The following is a 17,016-nucleotide window of genomic DNA, read 5'->3' as shown; positions in this document are numbered from 1 at the left end:
TTCTATCTCACTTATTTTCCTTCTTTCACATACCATCTTCTGCCCCTAGGAAACATAACTGGTGACTTGCCGAAGGAGAGGGTTTCCCACAGATGTCAGAGTTGAACTGTACTGTTACACAAACATAAAAGTAGTACTCTGGAAATATTTCATCTAGGTAATTAACTATAAAGGTAAACAGACTACTGAGTCACTTTTCTTTTGTTACTGCACAAGGAATGCTAATGAAAGCAAATCTGCTTCATTAACATGAAGGTCTGTGGGTTATAAAACTTAATAAACAATTTTGTCACTATTCTAAAATCAGTGTCTGATACAAAGTCTGATACAATGATTCTCAAAGCACAATGCTGAAGTATTGCTGAAACTTTGCAGATGTGGATTAGGACCAATGTAAAGGAGGCAACAAGTATAATAAATAGGTTTTTTTTAAACTAACTCTAAGCCACTATGGACTGGTCCTGCAGTCCACAGTATATTGCAGAAACCATTTTTTATTTTTTATTTGTACTTTGAGCAGGCTAGTTATTGAATTTTTCTTGCTGCACAAGGAACTCTATTTTTGGGAGAAAAAAAATAGTTTTTGCCTATATTTCTCAAAAGAGAAAATTTAGGACGAGGGCAATAAGTCATATAAGCCCAAGGTTGATGGTAAAGTGCATAAATTTCAGACAGCTCAAGTGATGCTAAATTCTCTTAATAGCAGTGATAATATGTTAGAATAAAAATAGATATTGAGTTTAGGAGCAAACATTTGATTTCTGAGAGTTTATCTATTTTTAAAGAAACAAACTCAAAGATTGGCTTTTAAGTTTCATGAGACTATAAATGGAATCTTCATAGTTCGTTTGAGTCTCAACTAGAGACTAAAAGTCTGACATAAACAACAGAATCAAGCTTAGATGTTGCCATTCCATCATCTTAATCAGAAAAGGTTTGAAGAGAAAAATCACCTATGCTCCAAATTGCCTTTCAGTCTCCCATGCATATTAGCAATAGTTGAGACCTCCTACACAATTTTCATATACCATGGTTTCATGAGGAAGGATTGTTAGGACCTCTGCAGTTTTAATTCCATGTCAGAAGGTATTTGCTAAGGTTGGCAGACTGGCTGATAGTACCTGGGATGTAAAAGATTTAAAGGCAGTGTTCCCTGAGCTGAGTTTGTTCACACATCCTTGCTGTTGCAGTTAGGAGTCACAGAGAGGCCTTTATATTGAAAACCCTTTTTTTCAAAATGTTCTATGGCTCAAAGCTCTGTTAGCTCCCAAAACATCTCCATCCAGATCTAGGGTTTGGCTACATATTGAGACTTGTGGCAAGAAGTCCAAGGATGAATCCATTTGGGGTCGGGGATTCTGAGCCAAGATCATCTCAAACAGAGTGCCCATTTCAGAGAGGAAGGTGCTTGCCAGCCCGGGCTCTGCTGTGTTCACTTTGCATCCAGTTGCTTTGCCAAAGGTCTCAAAAGTTTGAGGCGCGTCTCTGTTTCTGGTTTCCTGGCTCACTGGAAACAATAATGTGCTTGGTGATACAACATTATCCTTGTAGTCAAGTGATAGAGGAATGGACAACCTGCCCATCCATGCTGGACCTGCTTCAGTCTGCTGGTCCATGCCCGGCCCTACAAGTGGGGCAAGAACAGATTAGTTAAATTTCTATGAAGGGGAAAAAAACTTCAAGGCCACATGAGCTCTGTAATCCCACTGATCATAGAATTCAACTTTCTGGTCCTCCTTTAAAATAATAGGTTTAAAAGGCAAGTCTCTACCCCAGGGATGGTCAACTGCTGGGGATTAAGGTAGCACACATTGGCCTCCCATAGACCATTGGAAGGCTGCTCTTCCCACTGTGTTCCCATTTGTTTTTGCCCTTTTAAAAAATGTGTACACTTTTTACGCTGTACTTCCCCCATTCCAATGCCTAGGAAATTCTCATATACTAGAGGTAGGTATTAGGGAACCTAATAATATTTTCTTTCATTAGGAATTATTTATTTATTCATTTACTGTATTTAGATTACTTATTCATTTCCTACTTTCCCCAGCCCTGGGACTCAAGGAGACATAAGAGATAACTACACATAGCTTTTAAACCGTGATTACAGATGGAGAAAGCAGCTTCGGCGATATTTATTGCACACTGCTACTTCCAACATGTAGCTGCTGCATCCTCCAAGTATGGTTAAGGCAGTAATTTTTTGTATGATTTTTTGTGTAATTAAATAATATTAAAGTGAAAACTCATTACAGCAAGCAACATAAAAGCAAGCTACAGTATGACAGTTTCTTTGTACAATGGCCAAAACATAAATGTAAGCCTTCCTGTGTCCGTGGTACGGTCACATGGTACATCCTCCTCCTTCCGCATACGCCTTGAATGTAACCTCAAAGTCAACAGCCACCTCCTCTCCTCTCGCTGCCCACCCACCTTACCCTTGGTGCCACAACACAGAATGCCAGTCATCTTGAGTTTACTGTTTTGTGTTTTGCATTTTTGGTAGTGATCATGCAGTAGTGTTTCAGTGTTTATGCTTGATTTTGAATGTTTGATACTGTGTTGCATTCCTATGACAAGTTTTAAACTAAGTAAAGAGGAAGTTTTAGTTGTAGTACTCTATTTATTATTATGTTATCTTAGGGGATGGGGGCACACAGCCGCCCTGTATCCTATGTCTTTTATCATTACGTAATCAGAAATCAGAAAAAGAATGTTGTTCTATAAAAGGCAATAAATTAGGCTACAGAGACAATACAAGCTGAAAGCTAAAACTTTAACAAAAGGAAACAAACTACTTATATTAACTAAACTTAAGTTTCATGTCATGTTTAGCTTTAACAAACGAAACAGCAGAAATCCAGGGGTGACAGGGGGTGCCAAATTATGAGGGGTGACAGGGGATGCCAAAATACTTCTCACCCAGGGCGGCCAAATACCTAGAGCCGGCCCTGGCGAAGAGAAAGGCCTCTGCTCAAGATCTCAAAAACCAGGTAGGTTCATATGGAAGAATACCACAGTTCAGATGACCCAGATCTAAGCCATATGGGATTTGGGCATAACCAGCACTTTGAATTGTACCCAGAAACAGAGTGACAGCCAACTAAGCTGTTGTAACAAGGGCATGCCCTTTATAAAGGTATGCTCTTTAGAACTAGCCCTGGTCAGTAGTCTGTACAAGTGGAAGCCGGTGGGTCTATACTAACTATAGTATCTAAGCGGGTACAAGCAATTTTATCTGCAAAGTGGTGGGCAGGTTGTTCACAACAAGGATGAGGCTTCAGTGTCTGGTATAGTTCCTTGCCCTCCCATTCCTAGCAGAAGCAGAGGAAACTATTCATTCAGTATGAACTAAGGATTTTAGTGACTGCATTGGCCACTACAAAAGCATCCTAACAATGTGCTACTCTCTTTCTGTGCCAATTCATAGATAATATAACATTATATTATCACTAAGTTTGGGTTAGAGGCTAAAATATGTTTTTAGTAAAGAAACGTACCTGCAAGGCTGGCTGGCTGTTCTTTCATCCATTCACCTTTGGAAATGTGAAAGTATCAGGACAGTCAACATATGGCTCCTGACACTTAGCTCCACTAAAGTAGAAAAATCATGAATGAGTATGTCTCACCTGATGGACAATCTAAAATGTTCCCAAGTTCTTCTCCTAGTAGCTCCAGGTCACAATGCCTATTCTCATTGTCCGCCTTAGTTATGAGATCCTCCACATTTGGGTGGGGGTTCCTGGAGAGAAAAAGAAGTTTAATACAATGGAGCTAATTTACCACCCAACAAGAGAGATGCCAGGCCAACTAGGTTATCATACTTATCATCATCTACTACTTATATTGTGTCACCACTTTACATGGCATTTAACTGAATTCTTCCTTGTGTAGATCCATGGGTGGGAAGCTTAATAACTAGAAATGTATATACTCAATTGCAGCACTGGATAAAAATGAATAAGCATATGTGCTAATAAACACATTCCAGTTTCTTAAATTTAATCATATGGGTTTATTATTCCTAATTGAGACCAAGGTATCATATAACAACTCCACCAATAACACCATATTGTTTGGTGATTTCCTGACCTGTTTCACCTACATCTCATGAATTACAAATGTGAACAATACAGTGAAATATCATGTGTTTTGAACTGGTATCTTTGGTACCCAAAAACATGGCTGGGTACCTTCTGATGAGTTTTGACAGAAGCTTTGCTGATTGGGAATACCGATGGGAAATACTCACCAAGTTTTGTGTACATGCCCAGAAAAAAAGCATCATACTAAAAGAGTGCATAATATTAAAAGGCCAATCAAGAAATGGCATGGCAGCAGTATTTCTGAGTTCTAAGCCAGCCCAGCTCTGCAAGAGTAGGAACTGCCTAATAATTCACCCTCTCCAGCAATGAAGGGGAAAGAGCAATCATTGAGCATATACTGTACCCCACTTCAGCAAAATCAGAAGCATCTAGCACTACTGCTGGTTCCTTAACAGAAGGCATGGCCTCCATTAGTAATTTCAGCAACTATCCCTACTACAGGAGAGGAGGCTCATGAATTGCTGTTTCAGATAGGGCACATGGGGCCACTAAAACCTAAAGGAAATTGAGGCGCGGTACAAGCTGCCCCAAAGGGCCGGGTCTGTGGCACCCCTTTTATCTCCAAGCTGGGGGTAGGGCAACCTCACCGGCAGCCCTGCGGCCCCAATCCAGAGTTTTTCTGGACTACGGAGAAGTGTCAAAATGCTGCTTCTCGGTGGTGCAGAAAAGTGGTGTCCTTGGGGCTTCATGCCCCTGGACACCCTGGGTGCCACAGCCATGGGAGAAAGGAGCCACCTGGCCCCTTTGTCCCTGGCATCATTCCCGCAGCCGTTTGGTGGATGCAGGAACAAGGCAGCTCCCAATAGGAGCTCTGTTTCGGAACTCCTTCCCATGCTGTTGGGAAGTGCAGAGATATCATGCACGTGCCACGCCGTTTGGATGCAGTGCATGTGTGATGCAATCATGGCAGCCCCCATGTAGATGGGAGGCTGCCATGATGACGCCTCTGCCACGTACTAGGGTTGCAGGGCATGCAGACACTCTGTCCCCACGCAACCCTAGTACGTGGCCAGGCCAGCGCAAAGCGCTGGTCTGAATTGGGCCTTTGATTGTGCTTGAATTGACATTAGATAATATGAACATTCTGTGTATGGTAACTGATCTTTGAGGGTTCACTGCCAGGTGTAGATTAAGTATTTGATGCTAGAGTTTAAAAGAGATGAGCATTATAATCAGTGTCTTGACACTTCCAAGCCTCAACATTTCCTCAACAAATGTATCATGTTTACTCCATTTCTCTACGGATTGGTAATTTCCCCTTTCTTTATCAAAAGAGCACTTTTGCCTCTCAGTACCCAGCAAGCAGGGTACTGAAAACTAAGGTGGAAAGGAAAGTAGAAAAAAAGTTGCCAAGAGGTGCAGGTCTCCCCACATTTGTATCACAACATGGGAAAGAAGTGGAAGGAAGCTAAACTGTTTTACTAGTAAACTGCAGGTGAGACTCTTGTCTGGTTTTACCTGTAGTGGTTTCTGTGTAGTTAATGAGAGTTCATGGCCGAAGTAAGGTTTGAACCCAGGATGTGATCACTTTCTGCTACTATACTGTACTCACTTTAGCCAAACAAATAAGGAGTAAAGGAAAAAAATTGCCTGTTTTAAGTTGTATATGTCAAAGGGTTTTTTTACGGATAGGAGTTAGGCCAAAAGGGGAGGGGGGGACCTTATAGGCTCAGAAGACAAACCCATTTAAAACTTGGTGGTTACACTGACAGTCAGGCTTGAAAACCACAGTCATCTCTAATTATGGGATAGAATCTGTCCAGGGCACATGGCATGCATGAAACTCACCTACAACACACATGTTTAGCAGTGTATTTATTCCCTCTGTGATTGGGTTTAGGCTTCACTTGGCCCTGGTGCAGAAGAGACAGCAACTGTGAGATTTGCTGAAAGGCAGGAAAAGCAAGTTATTGCAAACACTTCCTACCAAAGCTGTTTCCTGACAGGATATCCCCACCTCAATGCATCATTCTGGATATATATATAGATATAGATATATATTCCTTCCCACTTGGTTATATCCAGAGAAAGATATGTCAAGAGAAAGATAAAATTATTGGTAGAAAAAGATTCCTCTTGCTTCCCTTCACCCCAAGCCAGTTGTGTCAGTATGAATCTCATATAACCACAGCAACCACTAGCAATCATACAACTCTATGTGTGTTGTCTGTCGACTTATGGCAACCTCTTTCATTTCACAGAGATTTCCTAGGCAAGGAATACTCACAGGTGGTTTTGGTAGTTCCTTCTTTTGAAACATAGTCTACATCATCTGGTATTCCTTGGCTGTTTCCCATCCAAGTACTAACTAGGTCTCACCCTGCCTAGCTTCCAAGATTAGACAGGTTCTGGTACATTTAGGCCCACCGTACTGACATTTAATTGGGAGAGGCAGCTTGCAGCACAAAAAAGGGCAACTGCAACTCATCAAGACATTCACCCCAATTTCCTGTGGTTTCAAAAAGGAAAAAGGGGTTTGTTTTTAATCACATTGCATATGTTAATTAGTCTGTTAGGATCCCAGTGTTAATATGGCTATTATTGCTTGCCTTTACTGTATGGATTACATTTCCTTCTGATCTTAAGATTTACAATCCATGTATCTCTCCATGTAAACAGAGCTTTTGTAACACCGGAAATACAGTGCTTCTACCTTCTGGAAAAAAAAGCCTTCTGAGAAAAAATTCACAAAAGTTAGAGCCATTGTGTTTCAGGTGCTGCAAGAGTTTAGAAGGTTATTTAAACGACAAATGTACTAAATTGATATTTCCATTATTGCAGTTTCAAGTGCGCACACTTAGCTGTAGCACATGCTTACCTAGAAGTAAGCATACTGAACATAGCTTACTTCTGAGTAAACAAACATAGGATGTAAGCATAGCAACCCTGAGTAGAAGTGCTACCTTTAAGCTAAGTCTTCTTCAACACCACTATCTTGAAAGTATCTATACATTGTGAGGACTGGATTCACTTTCTTCCCTCCCATCTCTCCCTTCTTTCACTATACAAACAAAAAAGTAAAAGATAAATAAAATAGAAACTCTTTCTGTATTGAGTCCAATGAGTAGTAAGAACCAGGAAACACACCTGCACTAGACATGGTAGGAATTACTTCTGAGTAATTACAGTTGGCCCTCTGTATCTGTGGATTTTGTATCCATGAATTCAAGTATCCACAATGTGAAAATGTTCAAAAAATATATAAATTCCAAAAAGCAAACCTTGACTTAGCCATTTTATATAAGGAACACCATTTTACTATACTATTGTATTTAATGGGACTTGAGCATCCACGGATTTTGGTATCAACAGGGTGTCCTGGAACCAAACCCTAGGAGATACCAAGGACCCACTGTACTTAATAGGACTGCACTGGAAGTAACCCTGGTGCAGAAAGTACAGAAATAAATACTGCTTAACTGTAATTTCTTGCAGCTTATATAATTTACTCTTCAATTAATTAGGATAGAAACTGGTACAAAAATATGCAAGAAAAACTGCCATCCGTTTATGAGCCAGCTGTCATTGGCTTGTCAGGCCTAGGTCACATGCCTCTAAATTCTTCCCTCATTCAGTCAGCCATATTCAGTTGAAAAGTGCTATTCAAAGTGGTGTTTCATGAACTGGTGACATCTTCAAGTCATCAGCTGCCACTCCTTGAAGATCTTCCAAGAAAGAAAGAAACAACTGTAGCTAATGGACACAAATATGATACCAGGTCGTGGTCCACTGGAGGAAACAATGCTGGTCTCCCACATCAGAGAGCACTACAGTAGTAGGGTTTGCTTTGTTGTTAAGCCAATATCATCACAGCACATAACCTACCACCCTCATTTAGTGTATCATTTGATTTGCCATGCACCTTAAAACGTTTGTAATTTTTTAAATGAACAACATTAAAGCATTAGATAAATGGTTCCCAAAATTTGGTCCTCCAGATGTTTTGGACTTCAGCTCCAGAATTCCTGGGTGAGGAATTCCTGAGTGAGGAAAGTATTTACAGGCATATGACCTAGGTCAGAGAAGCCAAAACCCCTGGAAGATTAAAGTTTGGGAATCACTGCATTAGATAATGTAATTATATATCAGTAAGGAATCGTACTCCATTATGTGTCTACACCCTATCGTACTTACACATTTCCCATCATCCATCCTCTCCTTTCCTCAAAGCCACCTCTTACCTGCACAGGGGCTGATTCAATGCTTAACTGTCTGCCAGAGCCTTGTTCAGCAAGAGCAGCCATGGAGAGCCTCACCAGGCTTCTTAAGATGTGCCGGTGACTGTGAGCTTCTTCTGGGCTTGCCTTAGGGACAGGCCTTTCCCGTTGTCGTGGAGCTACTTCTGACAAAGGGCCCTTGGGCCGGGAGACAGAATATGACTTTTGGCCAGTGGGCCACACATTCTGAGCACAAGGATTTCCAATCTTCAGAGCAGAGAAAGGCCTGTGTTGCACATGCATAGCTGGGAGAGCAAATCTTTCACTTTGATCAACAAAGCTGATTTGGTTTTGCTGGTTCCTAAGGGTCCTGTACAGAGTTGGAGTCATATAGCACGTCTTTTCCAAGCAATCAGTCCAAACACTTTCTGGCAAAGCCTCTACCTCAGCCTGTGGTTGTTTAGCATCTTCCTGCCGTATTACAGGCACTATACAGATGTCTGCTTTCTCAATGGGTTTGGGAGGCTTCTTCAGCAGCTGTTGGCTGTAAACTTGCTCTGCTTCCCGGCAGTTGTAAGCCATAGTAGCATGCTTCTCCCTTTTACACACAGAAATGATCAACCCCATGCTGATCAGAAAATGGGAAAGCAACCACCAGAGACAGACTGGTATACAGGAAAAGGATCAAGCATGTATTCACAATGTCTACTAAATATTATCTTCACCAGGAAGCTGGTACAAAGCAGCCCCACCCCTTGGTCACTCACAGACCGTTTCAGGTCACGTTCACCACAAGGCTTCTGGCAATGCTGCCATTGAGATGAAGCTGCCAAGGCTAGGAATAAAGGGCACAGATATCAGTTTCATTGCCATTTTGGATGTTGAGCAGCAATGCTCCATTGAGGCCAGAATCCACATCTGTTGCAAGTACAGTGAATAACAAAAGGAGTGTTAGCTGAGGAAGTTAGTTTAGAGCTATCTTATTCTTTGTATACTAGAACAAAACCCATGTCAGAATCCACACACAGCTCGACACTTACCCAACTACCTTCCAGCTCTGACTTTATTACCACTGGAGGGCTGTCATTAACATGAGGCACACTGACTTTCACAGAAACATTGGATGACAGCCTATGCTATCCTATGTTGTCAGCTATTAAACTAAAGTCAAAACTGGCAAACCCCTCAGAACTGAATGCTCTATGGACCCACACTCCCCCACTGCCTGCTTCTGCATCCTGGGCCCTGAAAACTAACAAGCAACAGAAACATAAGGATGTGTTTCAAGGCTGGAGCTGTTATCAGCATCACTGATGTGAACAGTGAAGTAAGGGTTCCCTAACCCAGGGCTAGCAACATCAGGCTGTGCTTCTCTCAACTTTCCTAAGAGGCTACTTTTCAACAACTTATCAAGACTGATCCTTCTCAAAGGAAAATACTCACCAGTGTAGCAATCTACCAGCCCTTAGTTGCCTGGATCAGGGTCAAATACTGTCCCCAAAACAACAAAGCTGTCCTTGCGTTAACTTTCTGGCAGTTGTCTGTCCAGCCAGGATGAATTAAATATTGGTATTATCACTGACGCATCCACTTACCAAAATCTTGCAAGGTGCTGGGATAGGATTAGCACCATGGTCTCCACATCAGAAGAGTTGCACTCCCAAACAAAGTTTCATGATAACCAGCTGTTACTTCCTAGGCAAAATTCTCACCGGATGACAGGAAGTAGGAAGAGAAGACATTAGAGCCAGCATGTAGTTCCAGGGCTCAGTCTAACAATACACTTTCTGGTAACTCTAATTCCAGTACCATTTGGGGAAACTGAGGCAAACTGTCATTGGTGTCCAAGGTGTGAATTCCACACAAATCAAGGTTAAATATTTGGAAACAAAAACACTGTACAAAGTAACTCTGGTGCTTCTGTTGTGGCAGAGCTGTTCTTGGTTCAGCCACCTCCATGTACTTAACAAACCATCTTGAGAGTTCTCCCAGAGAGTAAACACCGCAGAAAAATGAAATATCCAGAAGGTTCCAATTGCCCTATGTCCAGCCAAGTTCCTCAGATAGCCTCCTCATCACAGTATCAACCTGCACTTTCTCCAGCAATTGATAATATCTGGAAAATGTAGAAAGTTTCTGATGATCCATCAACAGAAAAATAAAACACCAAGTATAAGAATATATAACCCTGGACACATTATTCTGAATGACAACATAACACAGTTAATCCTGTAGACATTTTCTGAAAACACAGGAAGAATCAGTTCTCTAGATAAGAGTAGCTATTGTCCAAATGCACCCCTTATTAGTGCTCCCCACCACCCACCCCTTTCGAACTGCTGGGACCTTAGCAAGAGCATAATGTGTGCAGGGTGGCCCCTTTGCTTCATTCAGTTTCCTGCCAAGCCATTTCCTAGGGAAACCCCACCTACAGGAAAGGGGAGGAAAGAGGCCAGCTGTACAATGGCTTGGCCGAGATGTGCTTGCAAGGAAACTGGGAAAATGAATGGCTTTGTCTGCGTCCAGCAGGCAACACAGAGAGGTGTGATGACAAACCTAAACACTTGACTTGGACATGCCAAAACAAGGAAGTCAGTTCAATCTATTGGCACAGACTTTAGGAATGCCCCCATATGTTTGCCGGTTGACTCCAAAACTGCACCCAGTAGTTTGATTTGCCAAAATCAATAGACAATAAGAAGAGCAATATTATTACATGTTAAAATGAGATCAAAGGCAGCCATGCTTTCGTTATCCTAATTTTTCACCTTTGACCTTACCAGGGCTTCTCTTATCCTGCACGTCATTCCAGCTGCTTCACTCTCCAGTTTTGCTAGCAAAACGCTCCAGAAATATCCCAGTTAGGCAATTTAAATAACAACATCAAAAGTGTTTTAACAGACCCTACTTAGCTTCCAATATCGTATGAGATCTGGTACATTTAGAGTACTATGGCCCTAGGAGTAAAATCATGTGGCAGGTAGTGGTGGTGGTGGTGATGGGCACGGTGAGGTAACTGAGAAACATCACATTCTCAGTAGAAGTTCAGTTTGGCTTGCATTTCTTTAAAAGGATTAAGCAACAACAACAACAACGAAAACTAGAAAAAAAACATAGCATAGAGTTGGATATCAGTTTCCAAATAAAGTTAACAGTCTCATACTTTATCCTGGTTCTGAGGCTCATAACATGGGAGTTAAATTATTTCAAAACATAGCTCCCCACTCACACATTTCCTTCCTGGTTCCACAATTTCTCTCCAAATGAATTCCCTGTTTCCATAGTTCCTCAACAAGAGCAGCAGTCTTCTTGGGAAAGTTACTTCCAGAAGGCATGGGAGTTGCAGGAGACAGACAAACAACCTGGACCAGCAAGTAGCAACATGGATGGTGGTCAAGTTTAATTGGGGGGGGCTACCGCTCCCTTTGCTTTTGAATGACAACTCTAGCACTTTCCAATGCTTTTTGCTTGATATTATGTCTGTTATTTGGGCAGCATCCAGCCAGCCAGCGGCATCTACCTCAGCCATTCCCAGCTTGCCACAGCATCCTCTTCTGCCTCAGCCTCTGTGAATACAGCAGAGGCAGTGGCCCATGCCTGCTCCTCTATCTTGCTCCTCTATCTTTCCTTACAAAAGGATGGCTAGCTGGCTGGCTGCTCAGTTGCTGCTCCCAATGTGACTAGATACAAAGGGAACAGTGACTAAGCAACTGGTAAACAGTGACCAAAAAGCCCCTCTCCCATGTCAGACTTGGCTGGCATAGTCGAGGCTTCTCAATTGCTGCTTGTCCAGCTGCTCAATCACTGTTCAAACAGCTGCTCGGTCACTGCTCCCTTTGCACCCAGTCACCCTGAGAGCAACAACCAAGCAGCTGACTGATCAGTGACTGAGCAGCCTTTCACCCATGCTGGCTTTGCAACATAGGCTGCTGCAGGCGAGAGGCTTCTCAGTTGCTGCTCCCAAGGTATCCTGGTGCAAAGGAAGAAGCTTCTCCCTGGAGTTTTAATCCTTCCTCACCAGATCAGAAGGCATGCAACTGGCTTCCCACTTCTCCCCTCCAGCGAGGAAGGACTCTCAGTCAACCCCAGATACTTCTTCTCTCTTTCACCAGAGCTGTGCCTTCCCCACATAGTTTCAAGTTGTTCTCCCACAACACAAACATGGTTTCTTTTGCTACCTCTTCTTTCGGCATGTCTGAGCAAAATAAGCAGGAGTAGCAGCAGCACAGCTCCAAACTGCCAGCCAAATCCCAGCAATGCTCAGAAAGCTTAAGCAAAGTCTCATATGTGAAAGTCTTTCATATGTGAAAGTTGCTTTTTGCCAGTGCTTCTCTCCTATCACGTGCTCTAATTCCTCATGTCCACCATGATCTTAAAGGCTGCGGGTTCTCATTGTCTTTCTTGCATGCCAATTGAAGACCTTCCCCCTGCTGTCCCATTTTCCCTCACCGCTCCCCTGTTGCCTTTTTTTCCCCTCACTGCCCCCCTAGATCTTTCTACTGCCTCTGGGCGGCATACTGCCCATGGGGGAAGCACTGTTCTAGTTAATACAGGCTCACCTTATGCAAAATACATTCACAACTGAATCCTGGAGTTTATAGGTTTTAGTTTAGGGAGAAGGGTTCGCAGGCTGGGAATTCTTAACACCCTTCCCTATTCTAAATCCCAACATTCTGTAAGATGGAACCATGACCATTAAAATGGAACCGTAGTGCTATAACTGTGTAGTATGAAAGAGACCTATCTTATGAAGGTATTGTATTATTGTGTTCCTCCTTTAGCATTTGCAACCTTGATTAATTATTTTGTAGTCCTGCTCATATTTACCTAACAGGTTTTTGTCACTTATTTTAGGGAATTAACAAATATAACATTTTTTTAAAAGAAAGGTATAGGAACATAACTCAAATTAGCCACCACAATTGCTATGATTTCTCTCAAGGATATGAGGGAAGACTTCCAGTTGGGATGGTGGCATGATTAGATGCTCTATTTCAATTTTTTTTTACAAGTTTTTAAATAACCAACTCCTCATAAATTACCATCTTAATTAAGTATTTGCTACTTGGATTGTCTTTTGATCTGTTTTGTGTCTCATTCAGTATTTCTCTCTGCTTCACTTTTTATTTTATTTTAGTTTAGTTTTACTTATTTTCCTTTCAGAGTTCAAAGACTAGTTTTCGTTTTCACTTGATCAGAGTTCATACGCAGGAAGCATTTTGTATAAACCTTGAATATAATTGGAGGGACTTTTAAATAACAAACTTCTCAGAAACTATCACTTTAATTAGACCTTAATTAGGTATTTACTGTCTAGACTGAATTCTGTTTTGTTTTGATTCTTAGTTATTTTTAGCTTGGATTTGGTTTTAAAGTCTCTGTCCATTGGAGCATTCAGTTGTTTTGTACAAATTGAATGGGATAGGTTTTTTAAGTAATTAAACTGCTTAGAGACTATCACTCTAATTTTTACCTCTTTTACTTTTTACCTATGGGAGCTTAGTTTCAATTCCAGAGTTTTTGCTCAGTCAGATTTTAGAGGTGCTTTACGCAGTGTTCAGACATAATGGGAAAGGTGAATAAAAATGTCTCCACTCCACTAACTCCTCCCCCTGTGAAAAATCCAAAGAGTGTGGCTGACATGGACATGGATTAGATGTTTACAATACTACAAGGTGCACAACTTAATAAGCTGAAGCCACTTATGATATCTATGCAGCCTTTAATTGCTTTTATTAGGGAAATTCAAGATTCACTGGGAGCATTGGTAACCTGTGTACACAGCACTGAAATGAAGACAGAGTCCCTAGAAGACAGGGTTACAGTCCATGAAATGGGTATGACTGCTTCCCAGAGCCTTTTATGTGACTGGATCTCTCAGCTAGAGTCTCTCACCCAACATGCTAATCTATGGATCATTGGCCTGTAAAACTTGGAAGCAAGTGTTCACCTAATTGAATTTCTGAATAAATTTCTGTGCAAATTGTTGAGTTTGCCTTGCATTTTTCACCAAGAAATCAAGACTTTCCAATACTGTGGCCTCATTCCCACTGGGCTATAAAGCGATGAATCTTGCTGCGAGTCGTATTTGATTACGTCCATCATTCCCATTACAAAAGGGAGCAAACAGACTTGGTTTTTCTTGACCCATGTTCTTGTTCCTATTGATATTTCTCCATTGTATTTTCACATGGATTTTTTTGTTCCCTGTTCCCATTGCCTGTCTGGAACCGGTTTTTCCTTTTTAAGCTGTCAATCAAGTGCTTAGGTGATTAGATGTCACAGTAACATCAGTTGCTACGATGCATTTTGACACAGGCTATTTTTGTTCCCCGTTCCAATTTGCGTCTTTCAAACCTGTTTTTTTTTGGGGGGGGGGGTTGTGGTCAATGGATCGCTGATGCGCCTGAGCACTTGGGCAGCTGGCATCATTGTGATTGCCGCCCAGATGCTGGCGCACTGAGGCACTTAGGTGCTCGGCAAAACAGAAAAAGAAGAAATAATAGTTATTAAAAAAGGTGTGCAGTGTGTCTCCTCACACATCGATTTATGTAGGGGGGGGGGGTGGCAGGGGGCATCATGTGCTTACCACTTTGAAGGCCAATGGAGCAATTTGCAATGTTCGGACACCCGACAGAGCACCTAGGTGATCAAAAGCTTAACTTTTTTAAAAAAATAAATTTGTCTACACACATGATCACCTTTACCTGCTTCTCGCTCCACCAGGGGAAAGGCTACACAAACGGGGGGAAATGGCGCTGGGAAGGCAGGAAAGAGAACAAAGCAGTTAACACCCCCGGGACATCCCCTTGAACATTGCTCCTCCCTCCTAAAATACCGATTCGGACACGCTGTTGTTCCCATTAGTTTGCCTCAGATCAGACACAGCAGCTGCAAAAAGAACCGCTGGAAAAGTGCAGTCAGGATAACCCAGGTTATCCACCACTGATTCAGGTTTTCACTGGAGAAATCGATCAAAGTAGGATCTAATGCAAATTCAAATGGGAACGATTTTTCTTAAACAAGGATCGAACGTGAGTTCAAATGGGAACAATGTCCCTATAATCCAATTCTTGATAGCCCAGTGGGAATGGGGCTCGTGTGGCAATTTGGATCTTGTTCAGTTTGTCTGTGCGACCTGTGGCATCACTAGGGGACATGGGGGGTGAAACCCTAAGGAAGGAGTGACACCACTGCAACGCAAACAGCTACCTTTGAGCAGAAACAGGATGTGGCATTCCCCTGTGCCCCTTTAAAACACTGAAGAGATGGTGTGAGTGGGGCACGCAAGAGGAGAAAGGAGAGGATCCAAGATTTCTTAAAATTTAAAAAATGTAAAAAATATTTTTTATTTTTGTTCTTTTAAAATTTTCTTTAAAAACATCAAATTTTACCAAATTTTCACTTTAATCACATTTCGGCTGTTTGCATGCTATTTTAATTTAAAGGGTTAAATTTTAATTTTGCTAGTTACTGATGTCACAACTATTGCCATTACAGTCAGTGATATATGGGAATTACGATTTATGAGTAACATTAGTACACAAAACATTCTTAAGGATTTTGTATAGTGTGATATGGAATGAGGTCCAGGGGGATGGGGGGGTTAAACCATAAATTATCGCACCAGGTGACACTAAACCTAGTGACACCCTTGTGTGCAGTTACTAGAGATTCTCTGCTTCGAATTGCTAGGCAGCAGGAGAAGTTGCAGTGGAAATGGTGATGATTTTTCTTGACTATACAAAGGGGATAGGTAGTCATAGGAGACAATTTATCAAAGCAAGAATGCTGACAAGGCAATTAAATCTGAAGTATTGCATAAATATTTTATATGTATATATTTTTATTACTGTAACCTGCCCGGACTCCTTCTCATTGGGCGGGCTATAAATAAGGAAATAATAATAATAATAATAATAATAATAATGTACCCAGCTATATTCTGTGTCTTTGTAGATGGGGAATTAAAGAAATTTCAATTGGCAGAGGCAGCGGAATATTTTCAGATTCAGATTTGGGCTAAAAATCAGGTCCATGGCCCAAGGCTCATACAGTGGGGTCACTGGTGTGTGTGTGTGTGTGTGTGTGTGAGGCGGTGCAGACAAAACTGGTTGTGGCCATGGCCATGTGGGACTTGGAAGGTCGGCGGGGGAGATGGCTGCCTCTGGGTTTCATGCAATCATGGCCATGTGGGACTCAGAAGGCCAAGGGAGCTGCTGAGAGGGTCAAGTGCACCCCCATCTCCCTGCCATGGAACCATTCTCTGCATCGTGGCAGTGAGTTGGGGGAGTGCCCTTTTGGCCCCACTCCCAGAAACCCACCCCAGGCGGGGATGCCACTGGCTCAATCCCAAACCCAACTTCAAATTCTAAGCAAGATGTTTAATGAACTGTTTCCACAACCAAGCTGATGTCACTGTTTACTGAGCCAGATTCAATTTAACAGCTACCAGCCCATCCAGACTCAGACGTTAACCTGACATGTACTACTTTCAAATTACAGATCAACCTTTTTTTTTCTCTTTTTCTTCTTTCTTTCCTTCATTCTTATTCCTTTTGCTTTTCTTCCTTTATTTTAATTCCCCTTCTCCATTTTCTTTCATTCTTTGGCTGGTTTATTCATTTTATTGCATTATATTAATGCAATCTTTATTAATGTTCCATTTATTTTACCTATTTTGTTTTTTCTGCTTACTGAGGAAGTTCTGTGAGATAAAATTATTAAGGAGAGGGAGAAAAGTAGAGGAATGGATC

At 41.7% G+C, this 17,016-nt stretch overlaps 1 protein-coding gene across 2 annotated transcripts; it reads right to left on the bottom strand.

Moving 5' to 3' along the window:
* Positions 1 to 82: 82 nt before the first annotated feature.
* PCDH12 (protocadherin 12) lies at positions 83 to 11,591 on the bottom strand. 2 transcript variants are annotated; one of them, XM_042464830.1, is made up of 6 exons: positions 11,490 to 11,591; positions 9,856 to 10,376; positions 8,285 to 9,178; positions 5,892 to 5,989; positions 3,627 to 3,739; positions 83 to 1,624 (listed from the first exon to the last, which is right to left on the bottom strand). In XM_042464830.1, exons 3-6 carry the CDS (start codon positions 8,885 to 8,887, stop codon positions 1,233 to 1,235), a joined length of 1,206 nt encoding a protein of 401 aa, XP_042320764.1. In that variant the 5' UTR covers positions 8,888 to 9,178; positions 9,856 to 10,376; positions 11,490 to 11,591; the 3' UTR covers positions 83 to 1,232. The 2 variants fall into 2 exon arrangements, with proteins under 2 accessions (XP_042320764.1, XP_042320765.1); XM_042464831.1 differs by lacking the exon at positions 11,490 to 11,591 and having other exon boundaries at positions 5,892 to 5,956; positions 9,856 to 10,588.
* Positions 11,592 to 17,016: the final 5,425 nt, after the last annotated feature.

Source organism: Sceloporus undulatus, chromosome 4, assembly GCF_019175285.1.
Source record: "Sceloporus undulatus isolate JIND9_A2432 ecotype Alabama chromosome 4, SceUnd_v1.1, whole genome shotgun sequence".
NCBI lineage: Eukaryota > Metazoa > Chordata > Lepidosauria > Squamata > Phrynosomatidae > Sceloporus > Sceloporus undulatus.
Note: the sequence above shows the minus strand (reverse complement) of the source record. Positions and strands in the feature narration are given on the sequence as shown.

Coding starts and splice junctions, on each gene's coding strand:
- PCDH12 (XM_042464830.1), bottom strand. CDS start 8,887: ATGGGGTTGATCATTTCTGTGTGTAAAAGGGAGAAGCATGCTACTATG. Junction 5,990..8,284: donor TTGAATCAGCCCCTGTGCAG/GTAAGAGGTGGC, acceptor CCTGCCTTTCAG/CAAATCTCACAGTTGCTGTC. Junction 1,625..3,626: donor CATTTTAGATTGTCCATCAG/GTGAGACATACT, acceptor CCCCACTTGTAG/GGCCGGGCATGGACCAGCAG.